The sequence below is a fragment of the Carassius auratus genome, chromosome 47 (assembly GCF_003368295.1).
Source record: "Carassius auratus strain Wakin chromosome 47, ASM336829v1, whole genome shotgun sequence".
In the NCBI taxonomy this organism is placed as follows: Eukaryota; Metazoa; Chordata; class Actinopteri; order Cypriniformes; family Cyprinidae; genus Carassius; species Carassius auratus.
The window spans coordinates 4,528,628-4,547,632 of record NC_039289.1 but is presented as its reverse complement, the minus strand read 5'-3'; the positions used below and the strand labels follow the sequence as shown (position 1 = coordinate 4,547,632).

Genomic DNA, 19,005 nt, shown 5'->3' with positions numbered 1-19,005 from the left:
TTTAAATGTCTGTTGTTGTTGTAATAATTTATACAAACTGTTACAAATTTACATGTTTTATTTTTATTTAAATAATTAACTTATTTTAAGGAAGATTAGGTGTTGCCTCAAAGATTCATACTTGCACATGGCTCCACCAATCATCAGTTTGGCAAAAATGTTAAAGCTTTGTGATGAAATGTGAACTGCAGCTGTAGGGGAAATTCTTTCATACTACGTGCTGAAGAACTTTGTCCTCTTCCCACCCCCTAGCCGCCCCCTGAAATATATACAGCTGCAGGGATTCTCACAGCAGCCCGGGTGTGTGACCTTTGACCCCTTTACAACCTTGACCTCTCGATCTGATCTTTGTAGAAGCCACTTTAACAAGAACAATCGCTCTTGAGAATGTGTCTTCAAGTTTCTCTGACTGAACACATAGAAACACAACGACAACCACCTAAAACACCCTGGCAACTGCCATGCATTACCCTAGCAACCAGCCACAACACCCTAGCAACCACTCAGAACTACCTGGTAACCCCAAACACGTAGACATGATGGTGGTGAGTACTGTAAAGGTAAACAGCCTCATCTTAATAAATATAATATTGTAGTCTGTTTGTCTCAAATGAAGGTGATCATGCAGAGTGATCAGAACCTCTTGTGTTTTATTTTTGCAACCTCGGTTTAGCCTGCCACACATCCGACCAACTGCCGTGAAAGAAGGGGTTATCTGAGAGTTTTATGACTGGATGGATGAACAATGACTTAAGTGTGGCTTAATACTATTTGAGGTCACTATATTCAAAACAAACAAATGTATCACAAGATGCAAAACACTCCTAACTGAACTAATCCAACCTATGAAGTTATTCCTTTGGAGGTGTAAGTCCCTCATACATCAAAGCACTTCCCTCACAATAGTCCTTTGCTCCGGGAGGCGCAGGCCACTGGATCTGCACTAGGGCTTTAGAGGCCACTGGAAGCAGTAGACCTGAACAGACCAGGCAGCACATGTGATTAATGCTGAGCTGAAATTGGGGCAAATGGGGGGTAGATGAGCCGTCATGCTCGGCCAGCCCACCCGGTTCTGCTCGTGGTGTTTGGGGTGAGGCTGTTCACAGCTGGGACATTCCCATAGGAAGAGACAAAAGAACACGGGATATGGGGTTAATCTGACTTCAGCTAAATGTGATTTGACATAATACAAATCAGATCTGCTACTATAATGAACTATAAATAATGATTCATTTACTTATACAGATTTAATATATTTAATAAACAATAATCAAAATAGTAATTATTATTATTATTTTGTATAAATAGTATAATGAATTATAAATATTGTGTGTGTGTATGTTTGTGTGTGCATATAATTGTGTGTGTGTGTATATGTATATATAGGCTATATTTAATTTTTCTAATTATAGTTAGTTAATTTTATATAAGTGTGTATGTGTGTGTGTGTGTGTGTGTATATATATATATATATATATATATATATATATACATTAACTGTAACTATAATTAGTAATAATTACTGATTAATTATCATTAAGTAATGATTAATTACACACACTCACACAATTTATTAATTTATAAAATACACAAATATATAATATATTTCATAATTGTTAAGGTTGTTAAAATTTTAATTAACTGATATTTTTGGAAATCCAGAGGCAATATCCAACAATTTTTTTTAATTATATATATTTTTAAATGTATGTTTAAAGGTTATTATTTCGTGCTATTCATTATTGTCGCAGTGTCTGCACTGATGCCAGTCTGTTTCCAGCATATTGTTTCGGAATATTTTGAAGAGTTTGGGATGCTGTGGAATAATAAGAGGCTAATGAGACTGAGGGAAGGGGAGGGCCCTGGAGCTGTGGGCTGAACTGTGGAGGGGGGTCGGCTCTCCGGTCTCTACAGTCAGAGCCTCCACACGAGACTCCAGCGATGCGATAAATACTGCACCTCTGATATCTGGCCATTTTGCATCAATATTACAGGATTAAACGGTCAAGACGTTTGGTCTGGAGTTTACAGGTAAGAAAAACTCTTCTTGTCCGCATTGAACTTTCTGAATGTCCAGCGACTGCGATCTTAACCGTCAGTAAGACTTATTAAGTTTTACAAGTAAAGTTCGTAATATATCGAATAGCTTATAAATATGATCTTAAATTGTAACAGAGCAGTTTAATCGCAAAAACGACTGGAAAACGAATATGACAGCATCTATTGTCATGTTCTATAAATTTGACAGTGATGAAATTAGTATTCACAAAACGACATTGAACATTCAAATAACAAATAGCCTATTTAACATTTGACAGGTATGAATTAGCGCCATTATTTGTCGCAGTTCTATCCATGTGTTGTGTTGTTCGTTTTTTTTTTTGGCTTCAACAATGTAAAGTAAATTAAAAGTAGCCTAAGCTTAATCGGTATTGTGTAGATTGTTATTTTTATTATTATTATTTTTTTTTTAAGAAATAAATGTAATTGTCTTAATTTGACATTGATTAGATTCGTATTAAGGGAAAAAAAAAACACCGAAAATTCCAGTAACAAATATTCAAAATTTGAATAACGGTATATTTTAGCGGGTTTTTTATTTTTATTATTATTTATCGTATTTTTTTTTGTGTTCTGTTTGGTCTGTAACTTTTTTAACCAGAACGATTTCATGTAGGCTATGTTTCGCTTTGGATTATTACATATATTTAACATACTCGTTTATAGATTTTGGTTTTCAACATGTTTTGTCACTTTTTTTTTTTTTATTAAACTTGTTTACAATGAATCTGTGTTTGTGCGTTTACCATAATGACATAAAAATAATAATGTGGTGTTTTACCAATATGCAGTTCTAATGTACGGCTATGTATTTCTTCTAGCGTTTTCATGATGCAGTTCTTGGATTTGTGGACCACATTCGCCCTCTCTAAGGATTTTTACCTGACTTGAGAACCCTATCTTAAATGACATCATACTAAGAGGAGAACTGGACACCCAGCTTCCCAGGTCCAGCAGCACCCCTCGGTGGCCTTTGGTGGGCTGCGCGTTGGATTTAAAACCAACCAAGCCAGTTTGAACCATGGATGACCTAATCGCCAGACACTACAACTTCACTGGGAAATTCCGCAAGGTCGACAAAGACCCGGGACTCAGAGCGGACTCTGTCGTGTTCATCATCGTGTGCTGCTTTATAATCCTGGAAAACGTTCTGGTTCTCCTTACCATCTGGAGGACCAAGAAGTTCCACAAGCCCATGTACTACTTCATCGGGAACTTGGCCCTGTCAGACTTGCTGGCCGGGGTGGTGTACACGGCCAACATCTTGCTTTCGGGAGCCAACACGTACAGGTTGACCCCGACGCAGTGGTTCTTCAGGGAAGGGAGTATGTTTGTGGCTCTGGCTGCTTCGGTGTTCAGTCTCTTGGCCATTGCTATCGAGCGACACCTGACCATGCTGAAGATGAAGCTCCACAACAATGGTAAGACGTGCCGGGTCTTCATGCTCATCAGCACTGTGTGGTTCATCGCTGCCATCTTGGGCGGTTTACCGATCATGGGATGGAACTGCATCGAGAGGATGAACACTGCTCCACAGTTTTGCCACTTTACCACAAGACCTACATCCTCTTCTGCACCACCGTGTTCAGCGTCATCCTCATGGCCATTGTCGTCCTGTACGCCCGCATCTACGCCCTGGTGCGCACGCGGAGCCGCAAGCTGGTCTTCCGCAAGGTCTCCAATGGCCGCTGCAGCAACAAGAGTTCGGAGAAGTCCATGGCCCTCTTGAAGACCGTCATCATCGTGTTGAGTTGCTTCATCGCGTGTTGGGCGCCGCTCTTCATCCTGCTTCTCCTCGATGTGGCCTGCCAGATCCGCACTTGCCCGATCCTCTACAAGGCCGAGTGGTTCCTCGCGCTGGCCGTGCTCAACTCCGCCATGAACCCTCTGATCTACACCCTGACCAGCAACGAGATGCGCCGGGCCTTCATCAAGATGCTCAACTGCGGCGTCTGCGACCAAGCGGCGGGAAAGTTCTCCAGGCCCATCATGGGCGCCGAGTTCAGCAGGAGCAAGTCGGACAACTCCTCCCACCCCAATAAGGACGAGCCCGAATACTCGCCCAGGGAAACCGTAGTGTCTTCTGGGAACATCACCTCTTCTTCTTAAAGGGACTTTTTGTGGACATTTCCGTCTTGAGTGTGTGTGTTTGTGTGGCGTCCTCGTTGTTTGTGATCCTTAAACGGTAGCAGAAGGCTGGGAGAAACCAGGATTTGTCATGCGCTTACATTAAAGACTTCGTCTTCTGCTATTCCTGACAGATCGGCAGAATGTTTTTGCAACATAGGGAAGCACTTAACCAACCATTATTCCGAGTTTTTTTTATCCCTGTCAAATGGATACCTGTAGACAAGCACTTTCCAGGGAATTGCTCCTTGAGAACCACCATAGGCATTACTGACTCGGTCTAAAATGGATTGATATGAGAAATACTAGCTTGTTGTGGTTGTTTGTACTACATTTTTGGAATTAAATTGAAGATATGCCGTCAAGAGGTACTTGTCTTTCTTTGAGTTAACACTATGGTATTAGGATGCTATTGTGCCCCTGATCCAGAATGTATTTTGTAAATGCATTTGTTTGTTACGGAGCCCCGCACATGGCATGCAGGAAAAAATATTAGGCTAAATCGTGTGCATGATTTACTAATTCATTCCTCGGTGTACTAAAACGTGCACATGATTACTCTTGCGTTCCCTTGATTTACTATTTCATTTACTCGATTTATAAATTGTGCGCACGATTTATTTATTTTTTCTTACTTGTAATGTGCGGGGCTCTGTAGTTTTTCTTCAACTTTCAACAAATAAACTGTTGTTGTAGAAGAGTGTTGCATGTACATTAGCTGTCAATATTAATTTATCTTGAAACAGTTCCAATTAATTTGAAACATGGAGGGATGGAACTAAGTGTTGTGTTAATTAATTGTAAATATATTTTATTATTTTACTTTAAAAGTACGCTGTGTTTCATAGCTCGTGCACATTGATCTGCTCTGCCGCCCATCAGGGGTAGTTTTGTCTTTGATGGGTTGCATGGCTTAACTCTAACGAAGTTAATTCGATGGGATAGAAATATCTGGGGAAATTAAGATTAATGTCTATGTGAATTTTCTGTTGGCCTGTCACATTACAACAGAATTAATGTACACGCTTGTATTTTTCTGATCCTCATACATACAATCAAATCATGAGCCAGTTGTATCCCTGTTCAGAGTTGCACATTGTAACATGTAGTCCATGTGTTTCTATTCTTTTAGTTGTTAATAAATATTGTTGAAGAAAAAGGAATCAAATTTGTGATTTGATTTAATAAAACATTATATTGAAGTGTTTTGCTTAGTATTTAGAATTTAGAGACCATATTGAAAATTTCAAAATTAAAACCTAAGAATTAATTCTGAAAAAAAGTCTAATGTTTTTTCATTGAAGTTTAAGATTCAAAAACCATCTGCTCAAGTGCTGCTGTCATTAGAGAAAAGAGAGACATACTTAAAATTCATCTTATTTTTAATGGTAATTATTTCAGTAATTATTAAACTCAAATTTTTATGGTGACAATATAATTTGTTATCAAAAAAAAAAAAATTTATCCATAATTAATTTGTACATTTAGATTAATTCAAGACTAGATTGAAGAATATTGTAGCTGTAAATAGAATTTCAATTAAATAATATGGTTATATAGATGCAATTAAATTATAAGGCAATTTAATAATTCACGAAGAGCACAAAGGTCATTAAGATATAATGTAAATATAATTCAGAGTAGCATGCAATTCTCATATATGAGCAAAGAGCGCCACTTACTGGACAACTGATAAAATTGCTTCTTTATTCGATTTTAAGATGTTTAGAAATAATTATTATTATCCACTCGCAATTTTTTTTAAATATGCTTGCATGTACATATTTACACTGATAATCCACATTTACATTAAAATGGGTGAATTTCTGACACATTCAGTTTCATGATACTACTTCGTGATACTGTTAATTTGCTTCGTGTGTGTGTGTGTGTGTGTGTAATTACCCAGTGCATACTTTCCTTTATACATCCAAAATATATATTTAAATCTAAAATCTAGATGCTGATTCAAAAAGATTTATGAATATGTAATGAATTAACAACCCATTTAGTTTACAGACACACAAATAAGGAATTTGGTGCGCCGAGTGCGGCATAATTTTTTCCCTTAAATTATAATTATTATACTTGTTATTGATTATTCAGTATTATTGCTGTAAAAAAAAAAAAAAAAAAAAAAAAAAGAACTTACTGCAGCCTATCCCTTATGATTTGTTTACTAATAAAGGAATTTTATTTGAAACTCTTGATATTAGGAAATTAAAACTCTGGAGTTCATAAACTCAAATGTAGAAATGACAGAAATTATTGTAACAAGTTAAATTGTGGGAAAAAAATTGTTGCTTTAGCTCAATGATGAATGCTATAGCTCAATTTTCTTTCTTTCTTTCTTTCTTTTCTTTCTTTCTTTCTTTCTTTCCTTCTTTCTTTCTTTCTTTCTTTCTTTTTTCAGAGAACCAAAGCATTCCATGAAAATGTAACTAGGCTACAACATGCAGTACAATACAATTTTAAAACGGTAAAGGCTTCATTCTCAAAATACAATGCAAATAATTGTTTTTCATGGGTTCGTTGGGATTAGTTTTATTGATGTCATGAAATGAACCTGCATTGCCCTGCAAATATAGTTTATTTTACATTTGTTTAATTTATTCATAAAACGGAACATTAATGTAAATTTTTAAAACGGTAAGTTAATACCTTTTTTAAACTCCCTCACACATAAAATATATGAAGTGTCACCAAAAAATGCAAACGAACTCTTTTTACCCACTTACACAGCGGTGGTAAAGCAAAGGATCATGGGAGCGCGAGTCCCTGTCGTGGAATTTCTACATTTTTGGTTGCTATGGCTGTAGTTGGACAGAACTACATTTCCCAGAATGCTGTTTTCTGTACATTGGCTCATGTTATACATGGGGGAATATGAGAGCGGCGGAGGAACCGAAAGCGACAGCAGAATACCTGACGATAAGTATAACGTTAAAGAGTGGTCGTGAAATGGGGAGGATTCAAAGCCAAATCACCCAGAACAGGCTGTCGAAAAAGGAAAATCGTATTTGGCGTTGTATTTGTTTAATATAGATTTGGCGTGGACTGGGGTAAGGCACCTCCCTGCCTGCTCTGCACCGGGGTGTGTGCGTGTTTTTCGGGTAGGCTTCATCGCATCACCGCGCTGCAGTGTGTTAATGGAACCGAGCTGAGGTGCCACGCCGTCGGCCGATACTATGTCAAAAACTGAGAGAGACAAAGTAGCACTGCGACTCAATCCTACTGACCTATGCAATGAAAAAAAATGGCAACTTTGCTCTCTAACAGCTGTGGTTTGTAGCCATAAAGAAGTGCAAGTGTGCCGAAAAATATAGTGGAGCGTGTTTGGTGCCTGTTATTAAAAAGGTGAGGTAAAAAAAAATGTGCATCTAACTACAAATCTTACTTTCTTACATTGCATCGTTATTGTTGCAATGCTATTATGGAATTACGTAATTTAATGTTATCCTTAATGTTTGTAATGAATTAAGTGTTCGTGAATCAAGCTTGTAATTAAACAGGTTGTTTGTAATTGCTGCTGTTAACCCATTCATTTAATTACCCAACATTTAAATATGTAGCTTTGTTACATTGCAATGTTAAGTGTCACAAACAACAGTGTCAGTTCTCATAAATGAAGTGTGTAACTTTTGCAAAACATGGGTATGTTAAAATTGCACAATCACATAAGACATTTGGCCACTAAGAAAAATTTAAGATTTGCACTGCAAACTGCTTAGGGAATGAGTGTACACTGGCATATGACTTTACAGGAAGTGGAAAGGGGGTTATTTACCCACAAGGCATTTTGTAACACCTCATATATGTCACTTCCCTACTATATAGAATGTTGAATGTACGTTGTGCCCAAATTTGCATCTACTGACATTGTGAGTTTTGCAATCAGGAAACGTGCCTGTCCCATAAGACTTATTAAGCTGAGGAGCTGTCAGATTCAGAAAAGCTGACAAATAAAAATAAAAATGATGAGCTGTGTGGCTCTTTCCAAATGTAAGCGCTATAGGTACCAAGAACACTGGTCCCACTAGTCAACTATTTATCGAATTCAGTACATACTCTAATAGAATGGGATTTTGAACAGAAAAATGTGGCAAAGAAAATGGGATGCATTTTTATTCAGGCTGATGAACAAAAAAGCACATAAAAAGTGCTTTTTATGCTGTTTTTGAGCGTGTAAAGTGAGATGTGAATTGCAAAAAAACATCACATTTTCATTTTAAACATCAGTTGTTTATTACTAAACTAGGTGTGTTTATTTAAATATATAATATTATATATAAATACAGCATGGAGTTGTTCTATACATTTATATATTTTAAAGTATGGTAATGTATATTTATTTCAAAAATTCCTACCTGACTCTGGTGGTGTCTGTGACAGTGTGTCTTGAATTTTCAATAAAAACAAATTTTGTCAGGTGAAGTGAACTTCTACAAATATCTCCTGTTGAGTGTGTAGGCCAAGGTGCAGTGAACACTAAGTAGAAACGCAATAAATTGGAGAACAGCTAAGGTTTTCAAACACTCTGCCATTGGTCACACCCTAAAGTCACACCACAGAGAGACAATGTTTACACTTTCTGTGGGAATCGGTCTACGAGTGGTTTAATTATTGTTGTCTCAGTGTTTAAAGTTGGGATAGGAGGAACTGTTTGGATTTTTTAAGAATACATTTAACATTGTTTGTTAATAATGCTGGTGTTGCATGATTTTAAATTCTGACATTCTCAGAAAGTCCCACTGTAACAGTTCTAAACTTTTTTATTTTTTATTTTTATCAGCAGCTTTGAAAAGCAGCAATAGGCAGTCCGCATGGAACGAGCAGGAAGCATCCAACTTGATATTCCGGACTTCAGCAACTCCGTCCTGTCGCATCTGAACCAGTTGCGAATACAGGGCCGTCTGTGTGACATTGTGGTCAATGTTCAGGGCCACAGTTTTCGTGCCCACAAGGTGGTCCTCGCCGCCAGCTCACCCTACTTCAGGGATCACATGTCACTGAGCGAGATGAGCACCGTGTCCATATCAGTAATCCGCAACCCAACCGTGTTCGAGCAGCTACTTTCCTTCTGCTACACGGGACGCTTGTGCTTGCAGCTCGCTGATATCATCAGCTACCTGACGGCTGCCAGCTTCCTTCAAATGCAGCACATTATTGACCGGTGCACCCAGATTTTGGAGGGAATCCACTTTAAAATCAGTCTGTCAGATGTGGAAGGGGAGATCGGGAAAGGGGTTCACAGGACTGCCAACCAAACCGTTGACTCAGGAAGAGGTGGGACCGGGTTAGGTGGGTCCAGCTCCCTAAGTCCCAGACATACCAGTTCCCGATTGATTGGCAACACTGGGGTGATCAACATCCGTGATGTGAGGGATGTTAGAGAGATCAGTCCCCCTGGGGAATCCATGAGTCCCCAGATTGTGGAGCACAGTGGCATTGGCTCAGAGGAGGTGGGAACTGGGAAAGAGCCCATTCTCCGTATCAACCGAGCTGGGCAGTGGTATGTCGAGACGGGGACTGAGGTGGAAAGAGGAGGAGAGGAGAATGTGCGGATGGTGGACGGGTTTCGGATTAAGACGGAAAGGATGGATGAGTGGATGGGAGCTGAGACCCAGGCTTCGGCGGAAGAGGGCAGTGGGGCCGAGGAGGGGCCGACAGTGATGATTGACACCTCAGGACGTAGCACACTGGTGCAGGAAGGAGGGAGAGGCGGGAAAAGCTCCCAGCCGTCCAGCAGCTTCAGTGAAACTGAGAGGTGTGTAAAGTCTTTCATGAGTTTACTTTCAACGTCGAAATGAATTAAAATCTTATTCATAAGTTCATGTTAATTTGATGGAATTAGTCTTTTATCCAAATATAGTGCCTTTCTCCACTTCTAAAACAAGTTTCTATTTCAGCTAATGTCCCCAAGCCTTCTAACTTTTCAACCCCTTCTTTTTAACCATTTACATTATCCAATGAGTTCTTGATGAAACCATATTGAATAAGTATCCCATTCCTCTCTGGATGTAGTCGCAAACTTCCTTTCTTATTGATTATAAGGTTTGGAAAATCCCGGTGTGATGCTTTAAAATCTGATGCATTTACCCCAATAACCCATTTTCTCCTGCCGACAAGTGTCCTCTAAAAGATTGAACCTATACTGTGTTTTTCTTTCAGGTTTAGTCCAACAGGAAGTGTGGTTGTGATGGCTGATCACCAGAGATCCAAGAGTGAGTCTCCAGGAAGAGTTGACGATCAGAGACACCCCAGCTCACAGGTAAGACAACCTTGATCAAGACTTGGCTCTATACATTTACAATCCTTGGTTGAACTTTTTATGATTTCTGAACACAGTTGAAGAAGTTCCGAAGGAATATCAGTGGAGCACACCTTATCGACCAAATAAGAAACCTTAAATTGCCTTCAGTTGTGTAATACTTAGAACAGCCGGTGTGCCTAACGTAGATTGCATTTCAATTGGGGAAAGGGATGGGAATCATGAAAACAAACCATAAGCTCTCACATTTCCCTTACTAGGGAGAGGAACAAGCTGTGTTTGACATGGGGGGATACGAGGAGTACCTACGAGAACAGGTAGGTGATCGGTGGTTCCGCTACAACCCCCGTCTCACCTGCATTTACTGCTGCAAGTCCTTCAACCAGAAGGGCAGCTTAGATCGCCACATGCGCCTGCACATGGGCATTACCCCCTTCGTTTGCCGAATCTGCGGGAAGAAGTACACCCGCAAGGACCAACTCGAATACCACATCCGTAAGCACACAGGAAATAAGCCTTTCCATTGCCACGTCTGCGGCAAGAGCTTCCCGTTCCAGGCAATCCTCAACCAGCACTTCCGCAAAAACCATCCAGGTTGTGCCCCACAGGAGGTGTCCCATAGTGCCTCACCCGAGACTACCACGGTCACCTCCCGTGGAGGCCAAAACGAAGATGAGTCGCCCTCCCAGGAGGAATCTGAGGGCAATGGTGGAGGGGGAGGTGGCGGCTCGTCCTTCGGAGAAGGTGTCCAACCTTCGGTATCCACCACTGGCCCCGACTGAAAGTCTTTCAACAAAAACGTCACAAGTTTAGGGAGACACAGGACAGTGGGGTCCAACAGGACCTTCTCTTGAGAAATCCCTCTGTCCCTTGTCTCCCACCATCAACACTGAATTTACAAGTTGGAAGGAGTTGAGTGAGCAGGAGGTTCTCTCAGCTGCTGTCGATGAGGAACGGATAAAAAAAGGGAAAGTCTTCTGCATCCTACTTGGCCGAAGATCCTCTATTTTTTCCAGTGATAACAAAGATGCAAGGAACAATTTGGTAGGAATAGTGTTCTCTAGGGATTTATAAATGGTATTTCTGCTTTAAACCACATCTACCTTCACCATGCAAACTGAACAGGACGTCAATATATGAAGACAAGCCACACTCCAACAACCTCACACACCACTGGATGCAGTGTTTTTTTTCTTTTCATTTCCTGTCTTTTATATGTTATTTTTATATTTTTGTACTACTACAGATCTTTCAGGATAAACTAAAAGAGAAGCTCTAGCAATGATTTGGTCAAATTGCGTCAAAATTGCCAAACTTCTTTGTGCCAGATGATGAGTTGTAAAAAGAGAGGACATCGTAGTCCTTTGCTACTTTGCCTTGAGACAATCTTGATAAATTAACCTGGGGCTAGACTTTGCGCTCCCCAGCCATGGCAAGCTTAGGAAAACGGGTTCAGTTTTTTATTAGGGACCCTCAGGTCTGACCTAACATCAGATTCTTGATTCATTTTTTTTCGTTTTGTGTTAACTGCCGATCCTGCCTGCCATAGAACCGAAACACATTGCTCACATTACAAGGAAATTGTTTTTCTAGAACTTTGGGTTTATAACAAGAATAACTTGCATCATTATTTTACTTTTTAAAGTTGGTAGAGATACTGTGATATAGGCACTCATGGTGAAAATACATTGGTAGAGTATAGCAGTGACACATTTATTTCAAGTTTAGTTCACATTAATGCCTTCATACATCTCTAAACTGAACAACTCAGCTGCTGAATGTTGGCGATACAGTGATATAAAACAAGGAAATCCTTCAACCTCAGATAAGCTACAATAGACCGCTCAGTTACCTCTCTCTCACATTACTTCGCAATACTGATCTGTCGCACACAGATGCGTGGATGCACTCAGCTGAATTTAATGTTCAGTGTTCATTTCTTTTCATACATTTACGTCACTCGTTGAGATTCGCTAGTGTCACCAACTTTTTTGTTTTACTGGTCTGGCAATATTTTGTTTATAAGAATGTGTTTGACCAGGAGTAAGGGGTCTCTTAGGGGATGTACCCTTGTTCCTTTTTTGTGTCAAGACATAAGAAATGAGTCTAAGGCTGAGACGAACCAAAATGCGGACTTGGTCGCCTACGCCGTTTAGGAAAACGTAAACCGTATGTCTGTGATGTCTGGGATACGCCGAAATGCCACGGAATGACTTTGAGTGTAAGATTTCCCTTCATCTGATTGAAGGCAATTGAACCTTGGGGTCAAGGGCCTTTACACTTGGCTTATGAACAGATCTTTCCAGTTGATGCTTTCAGTAACCAAAACAACTGAAACTGGAAGTTCTTAAACCCTTAAGATTTGGAGGGTGAAGAGAAAAAAAAGAGATTACATCAGGCACTTAAAAAATGGGATGGGGATGTGTTTTGTTTTGTTTTTAGAATTTTTGTATATCTATATACATGCGTCACTTATGCATATTTAGACAAATTTATACTTGTAATAACTATACAGAGACAGTTTCTAGAATGATCAACAAAAACAAAGGCGTTTTAAGCGAAAGTAAAACTGTTATCATTTTTATAAGGCTGTGAATCACACTTGGTTGTGACTGATTTTTATGAAAGGGTTGATGCATATAAAAATCAGCTACTGATGTTTAAATAGGGATTTTGTGCACCTCACATAATATCAACACAGGTCAGAACTTTTACCGTTACTCACATCTGTAAACACAGGTCAACACTTCTTACAAATATCAGGAACTCACTGTTTACTGTTTTTTTTTTTTTTGTTGTTGTTGTTAGCTTGTACCAAGCAGATTTTTTTTACTTAGAATTCTAGCTCTGGGTAAATTGGGTCGACATATTTCACAAGTGCAGAAAAAAAAAACCTACATATGAACATTTCCTCTCAATGTAAATACTCATGCCTCAGAAGTAGTCACAGTGAAATACAATCCTGAAAATGTTATAATTTCACATTTGTTGTACAGCACAGAACCCAGGTAAATAGAAAAGCATGTTAACATTGCTTTTATATGTCACAGTGCAACCTCATGATATTAGAAAAGGGCAAAGGATTTTGTCTGTAAACAACATAATCATAATCTAATATGTTATAATATATCAAAAAAAGATGTTATTTTTTATGGACTTTGCTTTTAAGTTTCAATTAGGTTTGGGGCATGGGCCTGTTTTGTCATATATAGGTGATAGTGACTTAAATTATCTCTCTGTGAATGAATTAATTGCAATCTAATAACAAGGGATCTATATCTATAATCAGTCATTCCAGTTATCTTACTGCATATTTTAAGAAGTCTAAATTTAATCATTAATTTGGGCTTTAGGGCTTATGATAACTTTCAGCATGTTTTCCCTTTGTGCATATCTGGCGTTGATCTTGAAAACATTGATGGTTTTTATTTGAAACAATATTATTCATTCAAATATTATGTTTGGCTTTTGTATTAGTTTTCAAGCTTTAAATAACATGGTGGAGGATAAATGTGTTGCTGCAGTGTATATATTAGGCTGTAATATTTAATGTTTCTGCATGACAATACATCTACTGCAGTTTAATGGTGTTGACTGAACAAGTCATTTCTAACCAAAATGTGTCTAATCTTAACGCAGTGTTACGGAATGTGCAGTTTCAAATGAAGCTACTTTTGAAGCAATATTTCACCCCAATTCCAGTTCAGGAATTGCTTTCAGATAAAGTGTTGCAAAATTAAAATGCACTATAACAAACGCGTTATCTTTTTAAAAGTTGTGAAACTGATGACCAGTTGTTTTTCGATTTAGAAAAAGTCTGTATCTTGAACTTATAAAGCAATTATACATATTGGCAAATGCGATAAAATTTGTTTCAGTGATTGCATTAACACGCCCCCATCCCCCCACCGCCCCTCATTTGTTTCATAGTCTAGCTTGTGAAAAGTTATACAGTGCATGTCTCTACTTGTTTTTTGGTAAGACCGAATGACAACACTGAGCCATAACTTCAGAGTTTGTTCAGTATTGTCCCTCTGGAGCAAATATTTTGTACTAGCAACACATTTTACTTGGGTGCAAACAGACTACGTATATTTTTCATAACTTAGTCTGTCTGAAAAGCAAGCAAACAAATTTTTATACCTCAAAAGAGTCTTTTGACAAGGAAATAAGACATTGTTTTCCTTCTGACCCGTCAAGTTAAAGTGTATTTGCATGTTGTCTTTGTCTTTTGTAGCGGCCAAACATAAATACATTTCCTGGCATCTAAATTTGCACCAATAGAAGCCAAAAAATTGACTTTTACAATTTGTCTTGCTATGTTGTTTTATTTTGCAAAAGGCAATATAGTCTGTAAAGTTCTTTCCATGTGTCTTATGAGACGTTAATCACTTTAATTTAAATCATACTTCAGGAAATATTTTATCTTGCATATCCATGAAATAAAATAAAATATAATAGGTATTTTATTGTTAAAAAAGGTCCACATTTTAAAACATGAGCATTATTGTCGTAGAAGTCAATTACTCTAATTGAAATGGCAAATCAGAGTAATTATTGAGAAAGTCAATGTTTAAACATTTTTTGATTTTAGAAATGATATTCGTAGGTGATTAAGGTATTTGAAATTGAGATTATGATTACTTAAAATTTAAGACTTCTCACATTTAAAATGGTACAGCAATCAGAAAGATTAATCATGATTAATAATGTGAATGCCATTTTCACAATAACCACTGTTTTTTTCCCTCACTGGCAATGTGTCAAATCCATTCTTCTAAATAGAAATAAAGCACTTTAAGTGTAACTGTGAAGGATTTTTAATTCTGTTCTTTAAATGTATAATTATGTAAGCCCAGATTGTGTGATACTGCTAAACCCAAATTTCTAATATGAAAAAATAAACCTGTTTTATCCTTTTTCTGTGCCTGTACATATTGCTTTTATTTATTTGTTTAAATTCCTCTTTGCTTTTCGGCTTGTGTTTGTTTGTAGTGCTTGCTTGGTTAACGGAGGAAAAACAATATATTGTGACAAATTTAATGTTCATTTTTAAGCAATAATGAAGAAACAAGGCTGCCCGGTCATGTTAAAAGGGTGGACGTTTAATAACCGTCGTCGTCATGTTGGATCATATCCAATCCATATTAGCTGCTCCCACAAGGATTTGCAACTCGGCCGGTGAAGATCAAGGTATTGATGCTGGATTTGCGGATAAGCAGAAGGAAGGGTCGGTCCGCAATAAAATCCTTTGCGTAGATGCTTAAGGAACGTACGGTAGTAACAACTGCTGTGGTGGCAGCAGCCTTGCTACCGTCTTCATTCACCTGAAAAATTGGTAAACCAGACCACTGGCTAAGAAATTGTGTAATCCGTCTTGGTACACAGACTAATCATAAAAACATGCTGATTGAGAATGCAAATTATACTGAATGTATTTTACCTCAAGGAAGGCCTTATGGTAGGCGTTGGAAATGTACAAGTTGTGTCCACCATCGGCAACCATCCCTACACAACACAATGTTTTGACAGTATTACTGGACAAATTCATCAGAACTCAAGATGTCCATACAGGAAATCCACACAGCAAAATTGCATAGTAATCACGGCAAGTTCCCATAGAAGTAGTCGATACGACTTGAGCTCTACATTCCTAGTAGCTTTTAGGTTCTACAGAAGTCATACTTGTTTGGAACAACAGCTATTTTCATACCTGGGAGACTGGCGTTTCCTGGACTGAAAAGATGTTCCAGGCCCATTTTCATCAGCTGCTCTTTGAGGCTAAAGTTGTCCTCGATACGAAAACGAGGAAGCTGCACAGACACTGTGGTCTCTCTCATGTCTTGTAACCAACCTTCAAGTTTCTTGAGGTTCATGTTTTCCACCACCTTAATTGGATGCAGTTTTGTTAGGACTAGAGGAGAGGATTTTTGAGGAGAACATTTGATCTATTGTTTATAATCGACTTACTTCCGACAGGGTTGTACCTTCAAAAGGTAATATGAGCACCATTGTGATGTCAGCCCCATTGTTAGGGCAATTCAAGGATCATCACCTTGTCATTATAGATTGTGGCATACTGGAAATTACGCTCTTGGGTCATCATGGTCACTTGACACTTATGGGTCTCGCTAACATGAAAGTCTGAATTCATGGTATTTTCCTTATCAAATCTGTGTTTCCATTGACCCTGGAACACAAAAACCACATAGTAGCAGAGTTCACAAGTCAGAGGAGGACAGTCCTGCTCCTGGAGGACCCATTTTCAGAGTTTAGCTCCAACTTATTTTGGCTGGAAGTTTCTAGTGACCCTGAAGAATTTGTCAAAGTCTTCTACTGTACATGACTAGTTTTACCAGCAACATATATTGTTTGTGATTTGCATTTCCTAAAGATATTTCAAGATGTGCAGCCTACCAATAACATTAGAGCAACAGCAGTAGGAACGCCCACAAGCATCTTCACAGTACAGAGTCTAGCGACATACAGCGAAAAAGTCACTGGCTGTGTGAATGGTCACACTGTCAGCTCTGTGACTGGTAGTCAAGCTATAAAATTACAGATGGCCGAATGATAGTAAATCATTGAGAGACTTATTTTAAATGACAGCTAAATTACCAATCATACCTCCCCCCAGTGGGATTTGATATCACTTATCTTTATGACAAGATCCACTATTATGAAGCTGTTGACGGTGGAAGCACCAAGTAACATTTCTGAGGAGGTCATTGTTGCCGATTTATAGTGGTTTTAAAGAAATTTTGGAGTTAATTGGAAAAGGAAGATGTACACACGAGCAATTTGGTCCAGAAAACTGAGAGGCATTTCAAGCCCCAGAAATTACACGTGTCTTTAAGTAAATCTTCCATGGGTAAGTTAGTTAAAATCTATTTGGCCCCTTAGCCAATTGTTTTTTATTTCTGCCGTTGATGCTACCATTTTGTTCAGCTTTTTTCTTTTTTTCTTTTAAAGAAAAGTCAGTTGGCAGAATTAGTGGTAAGTCTTTAAATGTACTAACTTTGTGCATATTTGTTGTAATTGTACACAATAATGACATAGAAGTTTGTATTTTGTTGCTTTGGATAATAAAACAAAGTCTTGTCCTTACATTTTGTCAATTGTTACCGGCAGGTCCAAATAATAAATGTCATTTTTGAAGCTCTTTGATGTAGCGTTGAAAAATCCACTGTAAAGGCTATTCAGTAAAAGCATGAAGTGCGAGTGAGCTTGATCATCTCTTTCTGTTAAACTACTGGTTATAACTCAAAATAAGCATGAATGAACAAGAATGCATGCCAGGCCAGTAGTTGGCGATGTTGAACACTACATGCATGTGCAAAGGACTTGTTTCTATAGAGTAAACAAATATGTGCGTATGACTTTACTATTTTCACAAATTTGCATTTTCATAGTTTACATGGAGACGTTTACGGCATCGTTTTCAAAAACATGTACTTTGAATTTTCAGGTCCCCAAAACACAGCTGACATTTAAAGGAACAGCCAAAACTCATAAAAAGTTTTCTGTTTTTAGTTGAAAATAGTGTTGTATAAAAAGCCCCTAAGAGTCACAGTTCGCTACTGGACCTTGATTAGCAGGTGTGTTTAATTGGTGTTGGAGCTAATGGATACATCATATTAACGAGTTAAACACACATAAACGCCACAACAAGTTGTAAATACGAGGGGGAAACTAAATTTTCTTTAAGCTCTGAGTTTCGAGTCAATGAGAAACATGACAGAATTGATGGTTTGATGGATGCGAGTGATGGATGATGGTCTGTTATTTTTAAGGTGAAACTGATAGCCGGGATTGCAATATAACAATACGTTTTTATGCGATACAGATTAAAGTGGTTTTCATAAATTATATTTTAAAAAATTTAAAATGCAAAAGACACCATATGCTAATTCTTTGCTCTTCATTTTCTATACGCAGAGTTAACAAACCCTGTTGTATTTTCTTGTAATTTATTAACAGAAGGTACACCGCCATCTTGTGCCAACTAAACTGACTGGAACACACCCGATGTCATATTTTAGACTTGTTCAACTAGTAAATACGAACTTCCCAGGAGGACTTGAATGGCAGCATAAACTCTGCTGGAAGGCTGACACCCTGAAAAATTGCGTCTTATTTACAAGTATCTCTGCCTCCTCACTTACTTTGAAGTAGACCGTGTTCACCAAGACCAATATGGTGTTGGAGTCTATTGAGCCTTCTGCAGGGTATCTTTTATTTGGTTCTCAGTCTTTTGGCTATCCATTCATTTATCGTCATCCTTGATACCTCCGGTTTCCCCTGGAGGATGAAACTTGAATGTTTAGTACAGGGTCAAAGATCATATGTGCTACATTTAGACACTTATGGCAAATGTAACCTTAAAATCGAGAGGCAGCAACTTGGCTCCATAAACCATCTCACTGATGTCCTGGTAGGACTCGTTAAAAAGTATTGATTTGTCTCCAAACAAGGTTTGCAGAGAACAGTTTTGTTGTCTCATGCTTTTTGCTGTATAGTCGACAGTTCAGCTTGGCGAAGAAGAA

General features: G+C 38.3%; 1 protein-coding gene and 2 pseudogenes across 3 annotated transcripts in view; 2 read left to right on the top strand and 1 right to left on the bottom strand.

The window, feature by feature from the left end:
• Nucleotides 1-1,914: 1,914 nt before the first annotated feature.
• LOC113064846 (sphingosine 1-phosphate receptor 1-like) lies at nucleotides 1,915-4,551 on the top strand (annotated as a pseudogene).
• A 2,482-nt stretch (nucleotides 4,552-7,033) lies between these two features.
• Nucleotides 7,034-19,005, top strand: part of LOC113064841 (zinc finger and BTB domain-containing protein 37-like) — a 123,175-nt gene continuing 111,203 nt past the window's right edge. The window contains exons 1-4 of one of the 3 annotated variants that reach the window (XR_003278899.1): nucleotides 7,034-7,545; nucleotides 8,984-9,955; nucleotides 10,360-10,459; nucleotides 10,720-13,198. Coding sequence is in view for 1 of the 3 variants with exons in the window: in XM_026235803.1 (XP_026091588.1) it covers nucleotides 9,012-9,955; nucleotides 10,360-10,459; nucleotides 10,720-11,241 (1,566 nt within the window). In the remaining 2 variants the exon portion in view is untranslated. Of the gene's footprint in view, nucleotides 7,546-8,980; nucleotides 9,956-10,359; nucleotides 10,460-10,719; nucleotides 15,379-19,005 lie in introns of those variants that run through there. The other 2 variants (XR_003278898.1, XM_026235803.1) reach the window with 2 other exon arrangements.
• LOC113064538 (antithrombin-III-like) lies at nucleotides 15,544-19,005 on the bottom strand (annotated as a pseudogene).